The sequence below is a fragment of the Scophthalmus maximus genome, chromosome 10 (assembly GCF_022379125.1).
Source record: "Scophthalmus maximus strain ysfricsl-2021 chromosome 10, ASM2237912v1, whole genome shotgun sequence".
Lineage (NCBI taxonomy): Eukaryota > Metazoa > Chordata > Actinopteri > Pleuronectiformes > Scophthalmidae > Scophthalmus > Scophthalmus maximus.
The window spans coordinates 22,214,814-22,231,935 of NC_061524.1; the positions used below are offsets into that span (position 1 = coordinate 22,214,814).

The window sequence follows — 17,122 nt, forward strand, 5'->3', positions numbered from 1 at the left end:
CTGTCTTTATCTCTGCTTTGTTGTTCAAAGGACTTCTGGCCTGTCAGCAACGATCAGCTGTCACATTGACCCTCGTCATCAACAGTCACTTGCACCAAATTGGTGCTTTGTCCAGGTCGTATATATTGATCAGTGGTACAAGTGGTTTATGATCTGTTTGGAGATAGAACCTGTCCAGTGCCTGTATGTACCTGCCAAACCTTCCACAAGAAAAAACCTACCAGTTCCCACAATGAGCAAGCACTTGGCATCTTTAGAGGAAAAAAAACTCCTTTCACCAGTCAGTGGGCTCAGTTATATGCTCTATAATCCCCAAAGCTAGCATTCATTTTAGCTTGGCTTCAAATTTGGGGAAGAGGGAAAACAGATCCTGTAACATAGTGCTCAGCATCAGGCTTTAGCTCGATTTTAACTAGGTTGCAATTTAAGAGCCATATGCCCCCATATATGTCACTGTACACTTTAGTGTTGATTGCATTCACTCTCATTACAAGGCTCATTCTCTTTGAAACAGTTCCCCCTGGTAGGTTTTGTCACAGCACCCAGGAAGAGAGTCTCATCATTATTTATTTATTCCCTGGTGTCACTGCCATTACTTCTTTCCTTCCACTTTTGTTTTTCACACTACCTCAAAGTGCCACATTTTATTGCATTTCCTGCATCTTATGTTGTCACTTCCTCGTCATCCAAAATCACTTTTCACATGCAATCTGTTGCAACAGAACAGTTGTCTGTTTTGACTCAACCTGTTTCTTGCTGTTCTGCCAGTGACGTCCGCCATTGTTCTTTGTCCTGCTCATTTGTTGCTGCGTCCTGTGTCTCACTGTATTCACTGAACAGTCGGCACGCATGACAAATCTGCTTTTTAATCTGTTCACTCTGCCATGCTAACTGGAAGGCTTTCTCCAGAGTGAGATCAGGCTCCAGCCGCAGTTTTTGAAAGACATCATTATCTTGCATGCCGTTGACCATTCGGTCCTGAATTTGCTCATCCTTGGTCATTCCAAACTCGTAAAGGCTCCTCACGAAGGCTTCTACAGTCTCACAGGGCTTCTGCATGCGCTCATGCAAGCAAGCGCAGTCATGAATAAGGTTGCCTTTAGGCACAAAGTGCTCATCAAATTTTCCGATGATGGTCTGGTAGTTTAACTCTGGATTGTCTTCCCCTTTGTTAAACACGAAATACTCATAAATTGGCTCTGCTTCTCTCCCCATAGCGTAGAGAAGTGAGTTTACTTACCTCCCTGCCCTCCTTGCCACTCCGCCGGCCGTGTTTCTGAAACCATGTCGCGTTAATCACCACACAGATGAGTTGGTCTCAACATCATATTTATTCAACAGTTAGCATTTGTCATCAACTATTGTACACGTCTCCCGACTCCATCGTACATCCTGGGGACACATCGGATGGGTAAAGAAACAGCAGTAACTTAAAACTATGTGAGGGATTTTGACATCGTGAAAGAGGACAGACAATTGCAGTGGAAGTGCAGGCTGCATTGCCAGCAAAACACAGCAACAAAATAAGGCTATGCCAGGGAAGTCCGGTGATGGAGCGGAAACAGCGGCAGACTCATTGGCGGTCATATACCTCTTAAGTACACACTTTGCCGGGTAGAATCTGTGAAATAATTTAAATGGAAATTCTCTCTTATTAGTAAGCACATATTTGAAAGGCAAAGACCAAATTTTCTTCCAAGGCACATTCTCTGTTAAACTGTTCCAATATGGAATTATAAAAGGAATAATAACGATCTCTTTTTGGAATAAAGCCCTTATTGTTTTATAGTTAGTCTGGCACGGGAATTTAAAGCCCCCCAGCATAAAGTTGAAACATCACATTATTTTACTGCCATTAGTTCACTTTTCTATGTTTATTTTGAGACCTGAAGCTTGTGAAAATCCTTAACATCAATCAACTCTATAACAGCAGGAATCTGGGAGGCATTTGTCAGGAAAATGGTGGTGTCAGGGCCGTTTGTTGATCCCTGTCCGTCACTGCCTGACGTAATACCTGTGACCCACCTAGTGTAGTGTGTTCGAGTACATCTGTACATCTCACTAGATGTTACATTACACAAAAATATATGTTCAAGGTTTGAAAAGCCTTTTTGTTTTTGGATTTATAGAAAAGTTTAATAAATTGTTCCACATCTTTAGGGAAAAAATAATTAAATTTTTTTTTCATTACAAAATTTACATTTGTGAATGAAGAACTTTTCTTAAATAATAAGTATATTTGTGACAAAAAAATACCGCGTTGAAAAAAAACTAAATACGAAATAAAGCAAAGCCTCTGAAAAATGTTCAATGACAAAGCTACTGAAGTCTTGGCGGATTTTTTGCAATATTCCATGTTGTCATTGTCAAACGACCGAAGGCGTCCATCCTGACGCGTCACCGCTACATGGCACTGACCACCCCTCATGCGTCACCGCTACATGGCACTAACCACCCCTCATGCGTCACCGCTACATGGCACTAATCACCCCTCATACATCCTCGCAGAAGGGGGCGTTCCCGGTGTGAAGCAGGGCTCGGGTCATTTCAACTGCGGGCTCAGTGTCGAAGGGAGAGCCGCACTAGGACACATAGCTGCCGCCCGATCCGGCCCGGTGGATACAATCCAGGATTTTATTTAGAAGATAATTTTTTTTAAAAATCAAGTAACTCTGGAGACGCCCGCACCATCGGCCGAGTGGATCCGACGTGCGGTGACCGGCTGAGGCAGATGAGCCTGCTCCGTCTGTCGGTGGTGTCTGTAGGCTCGAGTGTCTTTGTTCGGCTGTGACACCTGTCCCTCACTTCGCGGCATGGACCACCAGGAGAAGGAGCACAGGTCGGACGACGAGACGGAATACGAGGAGGAGGAGGTGGACCCCAGAATCCAGGTCTCCAATCTTTATTGATTGGTGTATTTTTTTTGTGTGTGTCATTGCAGATCTGCACGTCTGCAGCTCACAGCAGGGAACACGGTCCCTTAGCATCATGCAGCCTCTGGACGATTGTCCCACTTTCAGCAACTGTTTAATTTATATGATGTATTTAAGATGATTCCTACAAATGTGACTATGTCCTGCGGAAACACGTGATGTGTTAGAAACCCTAACCCTGTTCAGGCTGATGTGTTCATTCAGTAAGAGGCTCCAGTTTGATCAGTCAGAAATGTTCACGTTTTCCTCCACATAGCATGAATAAAATACTTCTTTAAGGTGACGCGACTATCTTTATATAACATACAAGGAAACAATGAGGTGAAAGGACAGTGGAATGGATACAAATGGGTGAATCTCAATCACATGCAGGTGATGATGATTTAATTTCTTAATCGATTATTAGTTTGGTAAGAAAATGGTGAGAAACTACAATAGTCCAAGGTTGTGTCTTCCAAAAGTTTCCTTTCTCCAATCAAGTCTAAACCTCACATTTGCTTATAACTGAAAACACTTGCAGATCGATTATCTATCTATTAACTAATCGATTAATTAATAATGCTGATGTACAGCGTACTGCTAATAAGAAGTTTTCTCATGCATCATGACTCTTCATGTCGCCCATGAAAGGTTGATACTAATTACAGGAGATATTTGATTGTAGAGCTCACGGTGCAAACTAACAATCACCTTCCGGCTTCCTCCCACAGTCCAGAGACATGCAGAATGGGGTTAGGTTCATTGGAGACTCTAAATTGACCGTAGTTGTGAATGTGAGAGTAAATGGTTGTTTGTCTCCGTATGTGGCCCTGCGATAGGCTGGCGACCTGTCCAGGGTGAACCCCGCCTCTCGCCCAATGTTAGCTTGGATTGGCTCCAGGCCCCCGCAACCCTTAAGTGGATTAAGCGGTAGATGATGGATGGATGGAATACATTAGTCTATACACAGAAACATAATCTTCAGCTATTTTGATAAAAGAAAAAGTTTTTAGCCAAAAATACTGAAAAAGAAAAATATTCTGATTCCAGCCAGCCGAGGGTAATTGCTGCTTTTTTCAAAAAAGGCTCCTTTGTCCGTATTGTCTGGATCCACCCCCAAAGTTGATGGGTTTCGTCTGGACCCATGTCCCATCCTTCCACCAATTTTCCTGAAAATCTGTTGAATGGTTTTTGCGTAATCCTGCTGACAATCCAACCAACCAACCAACCAACAAACAATTGAACAGGGGTCAAAACATAACCTCCTTGTTGGAGGATGTTATTCAAAATAATCTGAGTCATAGCCCTAGTGGACTGATTTGGGTAAAATAAGAAATTAAGACAAAAACACTGCAAATTTAAGTCAGTTACCGTCATTTCACTGTGAATGTGTTACTCTCAATTCATTCAGGATGTTTCCAGTCCCCTCTCTCTGTAATTCAAGGTGTTGTATTTCATTCCCTCTCTTCCAGGGTGAGCTGGAGAAACTCAACCAGTCCACTGACGACATCAACAGATGCGAGACGGAGCTGGAGGTCAGTCTGTCCACACCCAGGGAGCCTGGGCATTGAATGTGTCTTGGGGGGGTTTGTCCTTGTACTAGTCCCGTGTGTCTGGTTCTGACCAACAGAGCTCGTAATCACTCCAGTGTAAAAACTCTCAGCAGCAGATACAACTTCACCTCAAGTGTTGACAGACGAGTGATGAGTGCCGCTTTGAAGACATCTCTGTGAGCAGAAATAGCTGATTTTTTTCCCACTGAATTTCAGCTTGACCTTTGGTTGACCTTTACTCCAGGCAGAAAAAAAATGTAAAGTTTATGGTTTGTCAGCGGTTTGACATGGTGCTGACATGTTGTGTTACAATAAAGCAATTTGGGCAATTTAAATTACCGGAATTTTACTGACGCCTATATCTAGAGCAATTTGGAGTGATCCAGCAGGGTCAGGGTTCAGAGTTTCATTTAATGGCTTTTAACATAAAGGAACTGGACTAGTGTGGAGACTCAACCTTTGAACAAAACAGCAGAGTACAGAGTACGGACTGCGGAGATCCGGCAGTCACCTGGGCCCTCAGAGCTTGTTAACTTGCATAACTGAACAGTAAAGGTTGATTGCTTACATTAATGTAGGTCAGCAGCATCCTGTGCAGCTTTACAGAGGTCAAAGTTCTTGTTCAGTTTGAAGATTGTACATCGCTGTCAGTCATGCAGCTCAGAGGTTGAGGTGAGCTGGAGTTCACTTTGTCGCGACAGAGTTTTGTTTTGAATGATAAATCTGATACTCTGTGAGAAATTCTGACAGATGCATCTCTTCTGTAGATACAGGAGAATCAACACTGTGTCCATTGTTGAACCTTGACAGATTTGATGTTTCTGCGCTTTAAAGACGGCCACTGTCAGAGGAAAAAAAACAACCTCAAAACAGTTGGGAACAAAGCATCAGCCAGTGGATATTTTTAACGTCAACACTCTGAGATGCGGCATGATCGAGTGTTAAGGATCTGAACAGGTGGTAATCTCCGTCAAACAAACAACGAGAAATGCTCCTGAACAGATTCATAACTCTATGCTTAAAGACTGATTTGTTCCAAAAATTTAAAGCACCAGAGAAGATAAATTGACACACTTGATTTACACGCGCACATAACTTAAAAAAAATCCATCAACACATCGTCCTTCATGTGCTTTTGGGTTCAAGTCCAACACAAAAATCAGTTATGTCTGATGTGTAATGACGATATGATACAATACTGTCTCAGTGGTGAACGTCTCATTTAAACTCCTCTAGAGGTGAAACAATCAGTTAATTAATCAATCATTTTTTGTCCTTGATGATATGAAACTGAAAACTTTTGGTTTGACATAACTATATATACAGGATGACAGAAATCGCGATACCACAACCCAAAAGTCACAAAATGATTATTCCATTTAAAGTTAGAGCAAACAGAGTAGTCTGGGAACATTTTGGCTAGTCCCTCAAAATAAACCAATGAACCGAACCCATTGGTTTGTGCGCTGCCGTTTTGCAGCCTCGAGTTTCGCATTTTGACAAGCGCCATCGTGGTTTCTTTGGAACCAGACGTGGGAGCGGGGTGCGTGGTCTGACTGAGAGCTCGTCCACTGAGTGCACACCTACACTTGCCACCATCCACCGATTGGATTGACCATCTGTCAATCAAATACTGCAATGCATACGGTGCTTTATTGTAGGGCTGAATGATTTGGGGAAAATAGGGAATTGCGATTTTTCTAACAGATATTGCAATTTGATTTGCGATTATAATTAGCGCGCACACATGCGGGCGCACACTGACAGAGAGCGAGATGTGTTGAAGAGGAGAAGGGGAGAGAGCTCTCTCTCTGTCAGCAGCCTGTTTCTTTAACGAGGGGAATAGTCGTGGTGTTCGTCAACTCACGGTGCCACGTGAGACATTTTCATACGGAGTAACAGTCTCAAACAACTCTCGCGTGGTTCTGTTTTCGTCACTACTGTCACTGACTTGTTGGCCGTACACCCGTCATGTAGCTGCTGTGGCGCTCTGCATCGGGGTTCTACAGGTTGGTGGTGTTGCCCCGTGAAGTAGCAACGGTAGCACGGCATGTTCTGCACAAGAACTGACGCTGCATTGTCCTTTTTTAAAACCGACGTGCTGTTCCTCTTTAAACTAAAGTCTCCACTGTATCAGTTTCCGACTGTTCTGTCGAGCTTGAGGCAATTGCGCAGCAGGTTAGTGCAGCGTGACTGATGCTTGTTCTTGGAACCGAGTGCTCCATTCGCTCGCGTGTCACGTGACCCGTGTAAACGCATCCCTTGTGGTTAGAAAATCGCGTTTCATTATATCGCGATATTATCCCAAATGCAATTAATCGTTTAAGCCCTACTTTTTTGTCTATTTGACTCTAAATGAGACTACAATTTACTAAATGAACATCATGTATTGAAGAGACTTGAAACTAGAGATTGAACCATAAACTCCTCAGGAAAAAGTTCACTGACGTTATAAATCAAGTGAGAAGTAGACTCATTTTCTCATAGACTGACATATACATAGAGAAACAACCAGTGGAGTCGCCCTCTGCTGGTCATTCCAAAGAATCGGTCTTCAGGTACTTCAGTATTGGCTTCATTTTCCAGACCCAGTAACTACTTCTATAATTTTTTACAGTCTATGGTCAGTACTGAACAAAGGATTTGGAGAACCATTGCTCCCCTTCTAATGGACGGTGAAAATAATCTTTAGTTGCGTCTCAGACTCTCAGTGTTTAGAGGGAGCAGATACCAGTGTCTTGCACAAGGACACACAAACTGCTTAAATCCTGTCTAGATTTCCCTTTAAAAACAAATGTTTCCAAAATGCCATTTTCCCCTTGAGCATTTGAAAGAGCAGTTTGGCAGAGCTTCCTGTTGTTCTGTTGACAGACAGAAATCAGCTGCAACATCATCACTGAATCATTTGACCCAGTCTTCATTCTTCTCATGAGGGGGATAGGGAGACTGTGAAGAGAGTAATAACTGGGCGAGTGTTACGTGAAATTCGGTGACGTGAAGAAACCAATGCACTTTCAAAGCAGCGATGCAGATGACAATTAATTTAAGTCGCAGACATAAATGCCTCGGGGCACACATGTGTTTTGATGTGGTGAAGTGCGTCACAGTGTGAGCGTCCAAGGCCTGGAAAGGACGGAGACGCTGCACTGCAGTGTGATGCAGTCTGCATCAACGGCAGTATCATCACAGAGACGGTGAGATACAGAGGAGAGGACAGAGAGGAGGGAGGACAATGATATGCATTCATGGCTCACCTAAATTTCATTTTTATAAGCCTGTTTGTCTCATAATGTCTCATGTTGGCTGTGTAGCTTTATAATTCCAGTGCAACATTGGGTTTGAAATGAAACTGTGACTCTGAGGTTAAAGTGCTGACTTACAGTTTTAATCTGCCTGTGTTAACACCCACAATAGACAATCTGTGTGGAAACTGTGGCCCTTTTAAATTGGGCAGTTACAAAATGTCCTCACTTCTTCCTTCCCTTTATACTGGAATCCACCACTGTGACCTTCCAGAGTGCTCTCGACTACAGAGTCAAAACAACCCAACTGTACTGTAGCTCGTTTAGTTTTCTCTTGTGTTTGTTTCAGTGCTAAACTGGTTAGTTGATTAGTTAATTCATCAATCAAGAGAAATAAATGTAAAATAATTCTGATAAATGGTAAAACATTTATGAATCAATCAGCCAAACAGTCACTGGTTCAAGTTTCTCAAACAATAAGTCTTCCCCTTTTTTGGGCAAAACAAGACATTTGCAGATGACCCCTTGAGCTTTGGGAAGCTGATGAAATTAATCATAAGGTGCTGTTCTAGTGTTGTTGTTTTTGCCACAGTATAAAGTAAAAGTTAAGCTGATATTAAGATGAAGATGCAAACCTATTTTATTCTGCTCAAGGAAAAGTCAGACGATCACCAAAGTCAATAGGATTCATCCTATTGGGGCCATGCATGTGTTTAAGTTTGACAGAGCAGCCAGTGGCTAAAGGTGAAATTACAGAAGAAAAGAAAGGACTAACAGACTGTGTGAGCCTTGGAGGGCAGGATATGATTGGAGTCGAGATAAAAAAAAATCCAGTCATCGAGGTACAGTAACGTCGTTTCAGCAGCCTTTGCAGATCTAACATGTCGGACTGCCGCTGCCTGTCACATCATAATGCCTCGTGGGAAATAAAAGACTGTCTCCAACACTGACCTACAGAAGTGACAAACTAAAATTTAAATGAAATATTCTGCACATTGTGAGGTTTTACAGCTAACTGCCACTCTTTTTTGTCATGCCGTAGATCAGTCATGACTAGTGGTGACTAAAATAATGCTGAGGGAAAATGCATTTCTTTGTCGGTACAACAGAAAGACTCTTAAGTGAGTGACGAGTTTCCTATTATCCATCCGTCTTTAAAGTTAAACAATTTACCTTTTAAACATTGTTTTTGAGCAGATGTAATTGAATTAAGCCTTTTATCCAATCCACTTTTTTTTACATACCACATTTAACATGGATAAACTGAGGTCATCAGACCTGAGAAAAACATGGCACAATGGAGAGAGTCACTGGCCTCAGACCTTTTCTCTGGTTTGAGTTTAAAAGTTCACCGAAAGGTTGTTTTTAACAGCAAGTATGAATCTGTCTCTCAGCCACATCTAATGTCCACAGAATTTCTAATGAACCACAGAGCAATAAACAAACGCCTTGTGGCGTTATGTAAGAATATAAAATACTGCAGTGTCAAGGTCTACTCTGTTTATTCTCCCACCAGTGACACTCTTTGCTACCTTGCATAACCTTCATCTGGTTGCCCTTGAATCTGAACCTTTATTCTAATTTTATTTTCAAGCTGCTGGTGATTTCAGTGACGGAGAGCTAGAAATGCTAATGTAGTAAAATGTGTAGTAGCCTACATTTTGGACGAGTTCAACTTGTCTGACTTTGTTGACCATTGTTCAGAATCAGGCCAAAAAAACAACATATAATCAAGCTTATCTGTAAAACACATTGAAATGGTCATATGATAAGTTCTGAGATGTTTTAGCCTGATAATATCCAAAAACACCAGCATAGATCTTGTTGTTATTGTTAAGTTCAGAAGAACTTCGTTTAGATGCAGGCAAAGCAAATAGTCATCATTCATCAGAGACTAATTTCTATAAAAAATAAATAAACAAGAGCTCATCTGGAAACAACACCATTAGAACAGGTTTTCAGCCATTGCAATGTCTTTGTATGTGCGGTTACATTGGCCCCGTTGCACCAAATTTGCAACATGAGATCACTTCCTCTTTCTCATTCTAACACCTGTCAAGAGTCAAAACGAACTTAATGCTGCAGATTAAAGCTTGATTTGCTTAAAGATTGTGAGCAGTAATTTGTAAAACCTACTGTAAAACCAACTCCAATCTGCAGCTTATGTGAAATGGGTCCCAGACTGAAATGTCCTCGGATGCTTCAACATGGAGGCAGTTGTTGATGTTGCCAGGAGCAGTTGATGGGTTGTTGATGATGTTTTCTGTTTACAGAGCTCAGATTGGTCGGTCGTATCTCGACTCGGCCATCAGTGACCACAACATCACACCAATTTGAAGAAATCAGAGATCTGTGCACCAATTCCAAGGACTGTAGCGAGGCTAGTGAACCATGGTGGAATGGTTCATAGAGTTAAGAAAGTCATCCCCTCACTGGAGAATTGCCTATTGGACGAGGATAATATCATCATCTTAAATAGCAAATTCACCTGCTGTTGTACTTTTAAACTTCTTATCAAATCTTGACCTTTAGGGTTGTTTCCTAAGTAATTACAATCTAACCTGTGCTACTAAGAATCTTAACATCAAAGAGAACTGAAACCTGCGTTGCTAGGCTTTTCTGTGTAATTATTTGGTGCCACGAGTTTTAACACGTGCAGCCTTTAGTGTCAGGAAATAAACTGACTGACATCCCTAAAATTGCATGGTTCTTAGCTGCAGTTGTAGAGACGACACTAGGGGCATTGCTTGTGCTGTTTTTTGCCTTGATACCCTAAAAACAGTAGGGCATCAAGCTTACAAGCTTACAAACTAAGCTTAAGGGTACTTTTGGGGACAGCAGAGTGTTGAACCATGTCTTTCAGTAAAAGCACCTGGGATTGGGCCCACTGTTGCCAAACATCTTGCCTCCAGTATAATTTGACCCTGCTGAATGTGGATGTGATGTGAAAAATACAAGATTCTGTCTTGTTTTTCTTCTTGGTCTTTTTGTTATTTGCTTCTAGTGCTTAGAAAATTCTATTCCCTTCAGATCAATTACATGACCATGATGAAATCTCAGAGCTGAATCAAGAGTCGGAGACAAATACAAGTGAAGGAATAGAGCTCTCTAATATGAAACAAACAGTGCGCTTCCGACCATATAACAAAGTTATATCAGACATTAATACTTTTTATAGGCGTTTTAAACAGATTGGCTGGAGTCTTGTGTTCTTCAGCGTTTATTGGGACACTCTTGTTCTCATAAACATGCTCGGCAAGTAAGCAAGAAATATTTTAAAAGGCTGGAGAAGAAACCTCTGATTTAATCTGTCAACAGACACTGGTGAGATGGCTCGCGGTGAAAACTTAGAGCTGTTGTCAGTTGATTATTTTCTTATCTGAGCCCCTTTGCCGCATTTCAACTCAGTGATGCGTTAATGCAGTTTTCAGTAAGCGGGGTTTTGGCAGGTTTCGTCTAATTCAGATTGAGCTTTTATTATGTTGTGTTTGTTGCAGAGCTTAGGGGAATTATATAATACAATTTTCGGGTTTGTGCTTAGCAAAACCATCAAATTCCCACATTATGAAGGTGCAACTGGTAGTCATATATCAGAGGGTACATTAGGAGAGGGTGTGATTACTTCACTAAATCCAATTTTTTGAGTTTTTTTAGATAGCTGATCTAAATACCCTTGAGCCCTCTAAGATTTCAAGTTTTGTTGGTGTCCTTGTTTGGACATCAACCCCTCATCACCAATTCAACCACACACAGTAGCCAACAATAATACAATAACTCCTTGTTACGTCCCGATCTTAAAAAGGAGGTAACTGTGGATGTTAAGTTGACGGAAGGAGGGATGGGAGACACGGTTTAGCCAAAAGTATAGTTAGTAGTATATAGTACAATTTATTAATAATAATCAAAACAATAATGCAGATGACAGTTCTGCCAAAAAACATTAACTTAGGGCGGGCTTGCCACACAAAGGCAGAGGCCGATCCGGTCACATAGGTCACAGTAAACACCAGTCCTTGGCCTGCCAGCACACCACGCAGACCAAGACGAGAGCGAGCACCCAGGATTTCCTGCAGGTCCTTCATCCTGGAATCAATCAGCCACAGTGGCAGCAGCCTGGAGAAATTGGGAAGAGGGGGAGGGAGGAGAGACACACACACACACACACACACACACACACACACACAGCAAAAACACATACACCTATGTAACACTCCTGCTGTTCAAGAATATTACTTGATGAACTGCACGTCACTTTGGCTTTTCCTATTGCTGCTGATTCATTTTGTTTTCATTGTTTTTTAGAGCTGCAACATTAATCGATTAGTAGTCGATAACTAAATGAATCATCAACTATTTTGATAATCGATTAATCATTTCAAATTGTTTTTATGGGAAAAAGGTTGAAATTCTCTGATTTCAGATTCTTAATGTGAACATTTTCTGGTTTTCTTTGGTACTCCTGGACAGTAAACTAAATATCTTTGATGTTTGGACAAAACAAGACATCATCATCATTTTTATACTTTTTTGCACTGCTTGGCACTGGAGGAACTAAATCTTGTCTCTTTTGTATGTAAATGCACAAGGAAATGACTAATAAACCAAATCTTGAATCTTGAATCTTGGACATGGATTTTTCATGTATGACTGTTGATATTGATTTTACTTAAAATCCGACTTCTTTCTTTCTTTCTTTGGATCAGGATGCAAGGCAGAAGTTCCGCTCTGTTCTGGTGGAGGCCACGGTGAAACTTGATGATCTGGTGAAGAAGATCGGCAAAGCTGTTGAGGAGTCCAAGCCTTACTGGGAGGCCCGCAGGTTGGCCAGACAGGTCAGTCAGCAATGCACAGATCATGACGTGGTGTGGTAGAAACATTCAGAAATGTTAAGTGAAATCTGTTGGGCCAACTCAAAGGCAGGTCTCAGGTGGAGTTGTGGGTCCAGCTGACCCATTTCTGATAGGGTCATTTTGCTGCAATTAGTCAGTGTATCAACATGCCTCAACACCCGGAATAGATTAGTTAGTGTCCTCATTATTAGGTCTGGTCACACGGTACATCAGACTCACAGCATGAAAAAATAACATTTTGGGTTTGATTCAGAGACGTTAAATTGATTAGAAGATTATTATCTTCTATTTTATCCGTCACCCACTTGGCTACAAAATATTTTTTGTTTGCTTGATGAGGTGAAAATAGGATTTGCAGTTATTTTTAGAAATCATTCATCAAAGTATTTAAACAAATTTGTTCTGGAATTAAAAAACACAGCGACTTCAGTCATTCTTGAAACACTCTTATTCTATTGCTAATCTTTTTGACTGCAGCTGCTTGTTAATGGATAATGAATCAGTTTTCCAGGGTACTTTTGTCGGATTGTGTTTAACATTTTGAAACAGTAAAGAGCTCTATCTTCAAAAACACATTTCAAGGCCTGTGAGAGCTGATACCAAGTTTTCTGAATACACAGACCTTTTAATTGTGATTTATTCATCCTCGAGTCCATGTCTTAAGTCAGGGAGGGGAAGGACTGGACGGATGAGATTGATATTTTTGGGCCGCTGGATCATTTATAATTAATCACACAAGTAACAAGAGTAAACACAACCCAAGTATATCCGCCCGTTCTCCGTTGGACGCGGATGTCAGTGATGTAGGAAGGATCTCGACGCACGTCATGCAAATATTTGCGCGAAGCGAACTTTGCGTCTAATAGCATTTTTAATTAACTTTATTTGGAATCTCATCGCACTATTTTTTTTGTCCGTGTTTGTTCCAGGTTGTATTTTTGAACATATCTTAGGCTCTAGTATTTAAAAAAAAAATCTTTTAAATGGGTTGTTAATTTGTAGTTTTCCTGCAAATGTTTTCCCTTCTAGAATTTTCATTGATTGCCTTTCCGTCCGAAAACATTTGTCCAGCTCTTAGATGGAGAATTTCCACGCATGCCATTTAATTGCTAGTTGATTAGAAAAGAAAATGCAGAAATTGGGAACAACTCAAAAGTAATTTTAGATCTCCGTTCCCTTTTCAGCTAAGCCTCAGCAAAATGTGTGTGTATAAATAAAGGGGGAAGCAGCCACCTGCACAGCTCGATAAGCGTCCTTGCAGCTGTAGAAGCTCAGTCAGGAAGTACAGGGAGCGACTGAGCCTCTGAAAGCCTTTATTGTCTAGCTTTCTGTTTTTGTGCTGAAATGCAGGCAATGAGGAAGGGGTTTCTATGAAGTGATGATGCAGTTTGACTTCCCCTTTCTCAGCTGTATTTCCCTTTTAACTTATTTATTAAATGGTAAATGTTCAAGGAGGCATTAACTCGATTTGTGGCCAAAAGTACAAAATCGTTGAAGAAATCGTTGTCATCCAAACAGTAATTTCTCTTGTTCTTTGGCCTTTAACCTCAGGTTCTTGTATTTAATCCAAGCGGTGTCACAAAACTCTAACACTGATGATCTTATATCCAAACCCATTTTTTGGCTTTTTCTGTAGCATCTGGGATCCTAATGGGAGTCAAACCACTAACCCTGTTACCATTAATGCTGTTCATGCTTCTTCAAGTGTGTTTGTAACTAACAAAAATCTTAATCAATTGTGAATAAAGATGTAAATGATAAAAATTTATCTAAATTTTTTTTTTTTTGTAAAACTATCCCAATGAAGATTTATCCCCTGTGGTTTTGGTGAACCTAAATGTCGCGACTGTGATGGGAACTGAGATGAGGAAGCGTGTGATTGCTGTACTTCCTTTTACCTGTCAGCTCACCTGCTGGTCTGACTTACTTCTGTCTCCTCATGACATTTTCTTTCGCTTCCTTAGCAACAAGTCTGGAACGACTTTTGACTGTTAAAATTTTTATGGCCCTAGATTGAAATCACAGATCAGAGCTGAAGACTTTTAAAATCACAATTTTTACCCACCCTTGTTTTTTCTACTCTGTAAGCAAAAGCATTTGTATAAGTTCTTTAGTTTTGTAGTTTTTACTTGACTGTCAGTTATACTGCACCTTCCTTTTCTGCATGATCAGCCAGACTAATTTAGCTAAGACTGATTTAAAAGATAGTTAAAATGTTTGGGGATTTAGGCAAGAAGGAATTCCTGTTGGATTTTATTAAATTATGACAGTGAATCACTATGAACAATTCAATAGTTGAAGAGTTCCACTCTGCTGCACTGCTATGTGACACTTGTATTGAATAGAAGAAGTGTAACTTTTATAGGTTGGACCTAGTTAAAGTTGGGTTCAAGGTCAGATTTAAATGGAAACCCCATTAGTGTAAGTATTTTTGATATAAAACTTCCACTCTTGATTGAAATGATGAGGACGTTTGTCTTTATGGTGTCTGGCTTTAGACTAGGACTGTTATCATTTCATTTTACCATTAATCTTTAGAAATTATACCTCTGCTGTGACAACTAAAATGTAAAAAACAAAGATGTTTGGTTTACTTCTTCCCCTATTCTAATTTTAAAGTGAAACGGGCTCAGCTATACTCGGTGGAGATGCTAGCGTATACATTCCCATGTGTGTTCAATGTAAGTCGTTGGCAGTGAGATGCTTTCTGAAACCTGCAAATGCAAGATGTAATTACCTTTCAGTTAAATTTATAATCATGATTTCTTTCCAAAGGAAATCACCTCAACTTTCAAGTAATAACCTTCTTACTTGATTGAGGTTTATTGGTGGTAAACCAACAACAAATTGGTACGTTACGGTGGAATGTGAACTACTGGACATCCTGTTCGGAAACCTGTTGAAATGCGGGAAAGGTCTCAAAATTAGCCAGTTCTGAACTGACACCTGCACCAACATCGTCCTGGTTGAACAGAGGTACAGGCCCCATAACGTTGGGAACTGGATGGATTTCTTGAATCTTTGCTGAAAACAGAAAATGAAAACTGGGAACTTGGATCTCTGTGTTCAACAAAACAGTAATCAATACTATGGATACATTTATCTGTTCTACGTTCGATAAGTGCCGACTTCAAATTTTTCAAATTAACGTTAGTAGACTACATTTAATTTCTCCATGAGTAACAAGCAGTAATAATGGAGTATTATTCCATTTTTATATAGTTGTTAATCTGCAGTGTTGATGTGTCTATTTGATTTATTTCATAGGCACTCTGGTCGTTAATCTGCTCCATCCAGATTTTCCCAGCAGGTCTGAAGTTGTAAACCGCTGACTTTGAAATCACAGCCAGCTTTTCTAACCTCCCAACAGCATAGTCCATTGACCTATTTAAACATTTTCCATCTGGTGTATCTGTCTGTGCTATGCTTGCAATCCAAATGAAGATTGAGCCTTTGCTATGCTCTTTATCAACAGAGAGGGATAAATGTCAGTTTTGGTAAGCCAGACTTGTTCTTTTATCAGACCTTTATCATTACTTGTACTCTCTTTCCACCTCTTGACAGTTTCTTTTAAATGTATCTTTTCTTTGGTGGCTACAGACTGCGGTGGAGTTATTATCAGATCTCTGCTGCACCTAGGCATTTAAAGACAAGGTTTGCTTAAAGGGATTGGCATTTAGGACATTCAGGTATGTAACAAGAAGATGGAAAACTTTGACTCCCTGCAGTACTGTAGACTAGTATGGTTTCTAGATTTTGTTTGCACCCTATGAAAATACTGTAAATAAAGAGGCTATGGAATGGAAAAAGCCGTCAACAAGTAAATGCAGTTGAGTGTTTGAGGCTGTGAATATTTATTTTTCTTGTCAATTATGGTAATGTCTTTAACAAAGCTGTTATCGGCTTGTGACAATCATGGAAATAGTCTTTGCCACAATTAGGCAGAACTCACGCAAAATGCCTTGATGTCATTTGTTTTAATGATTTTGATATTTCAAATTAAAGATGCTCAATAGGTCCTTGACCTTGTGTTGTCCTCCGTCGGTCACCCTGGATTCAGATTAATTTTGTTGACTTGCTCACTTTCTTTCCTTGACCCCTCTCTTATCTCCCCTATCAGACTCTTTCCTCTCTTTTTTGTGTTTGTCTTCCATCTTTGCCTGGTCTACATTATCATAGTAGTAACAAAATATTCATGTTTCTCTGCGTTTTTGGAAAACCTCTCTCTCTTTTCCGTGCTCCGTCCATAGCTCTCCCACTCAGTTGGATTAGAAACACATTATTTGCTGTAGCAGATAAGCAGCAGGCAGTACAGGGAGTGGTGGGTGGAGACAAACGACGCAGTTTAACTTTGACTCCAGATAGCAGATAAAATACAGACATAACTCTGAGAGCGTTGGATAATATACATTCGCATTGCATGGCAGACGTATTCTTTGTCTCAGTCTTCTAACTCGTCATTGTTGTTTTCATCCAAGTGCTTTTCCCCCTGCTGAAGTTAATTTCAGCAAATCATCATGTATTTCATCAAGCACGCTTCTTAAAAACGGTGACATCATGTAACA

The 17,122-nt window shown here is 40.5% G+C and overlaps 1 protein-coding gene across 1 annotated transcript in view; it reads left to right on the forward strand.

Moving 5' to 3' along the window:
- The first annotated feature begins 2,508 nt into the window (after positions 1 to 2,508).
- Positions 2,509 to 17,122, forward strand: part of sh3bp5b (SH3-domain binding protein 5b (BTK-associated)) — a 32,346-nt gene continuing 17,732 nt past the window's right edge. Inside the window, exons 1-3 of the mRNA XM_035607482.2 lie at positions 2,509 to 2,891; positions 4,385 to 4,447; positions 12,411 to 12,539. Coding sequence (XP_035463375.2) covers positions 2,814 to 2,891; positions 4,385 to 4,447; positions 12,411 to 12,539 — 270 coding nt within the window. The 5' untranslated portion in view covers positions 2,509 to 2,813. The remainder of the gene's footprint in view (positions 2,892 to 4,384; positions 4,448 to 12,410; positions 12,540 to 17,122) is intronic.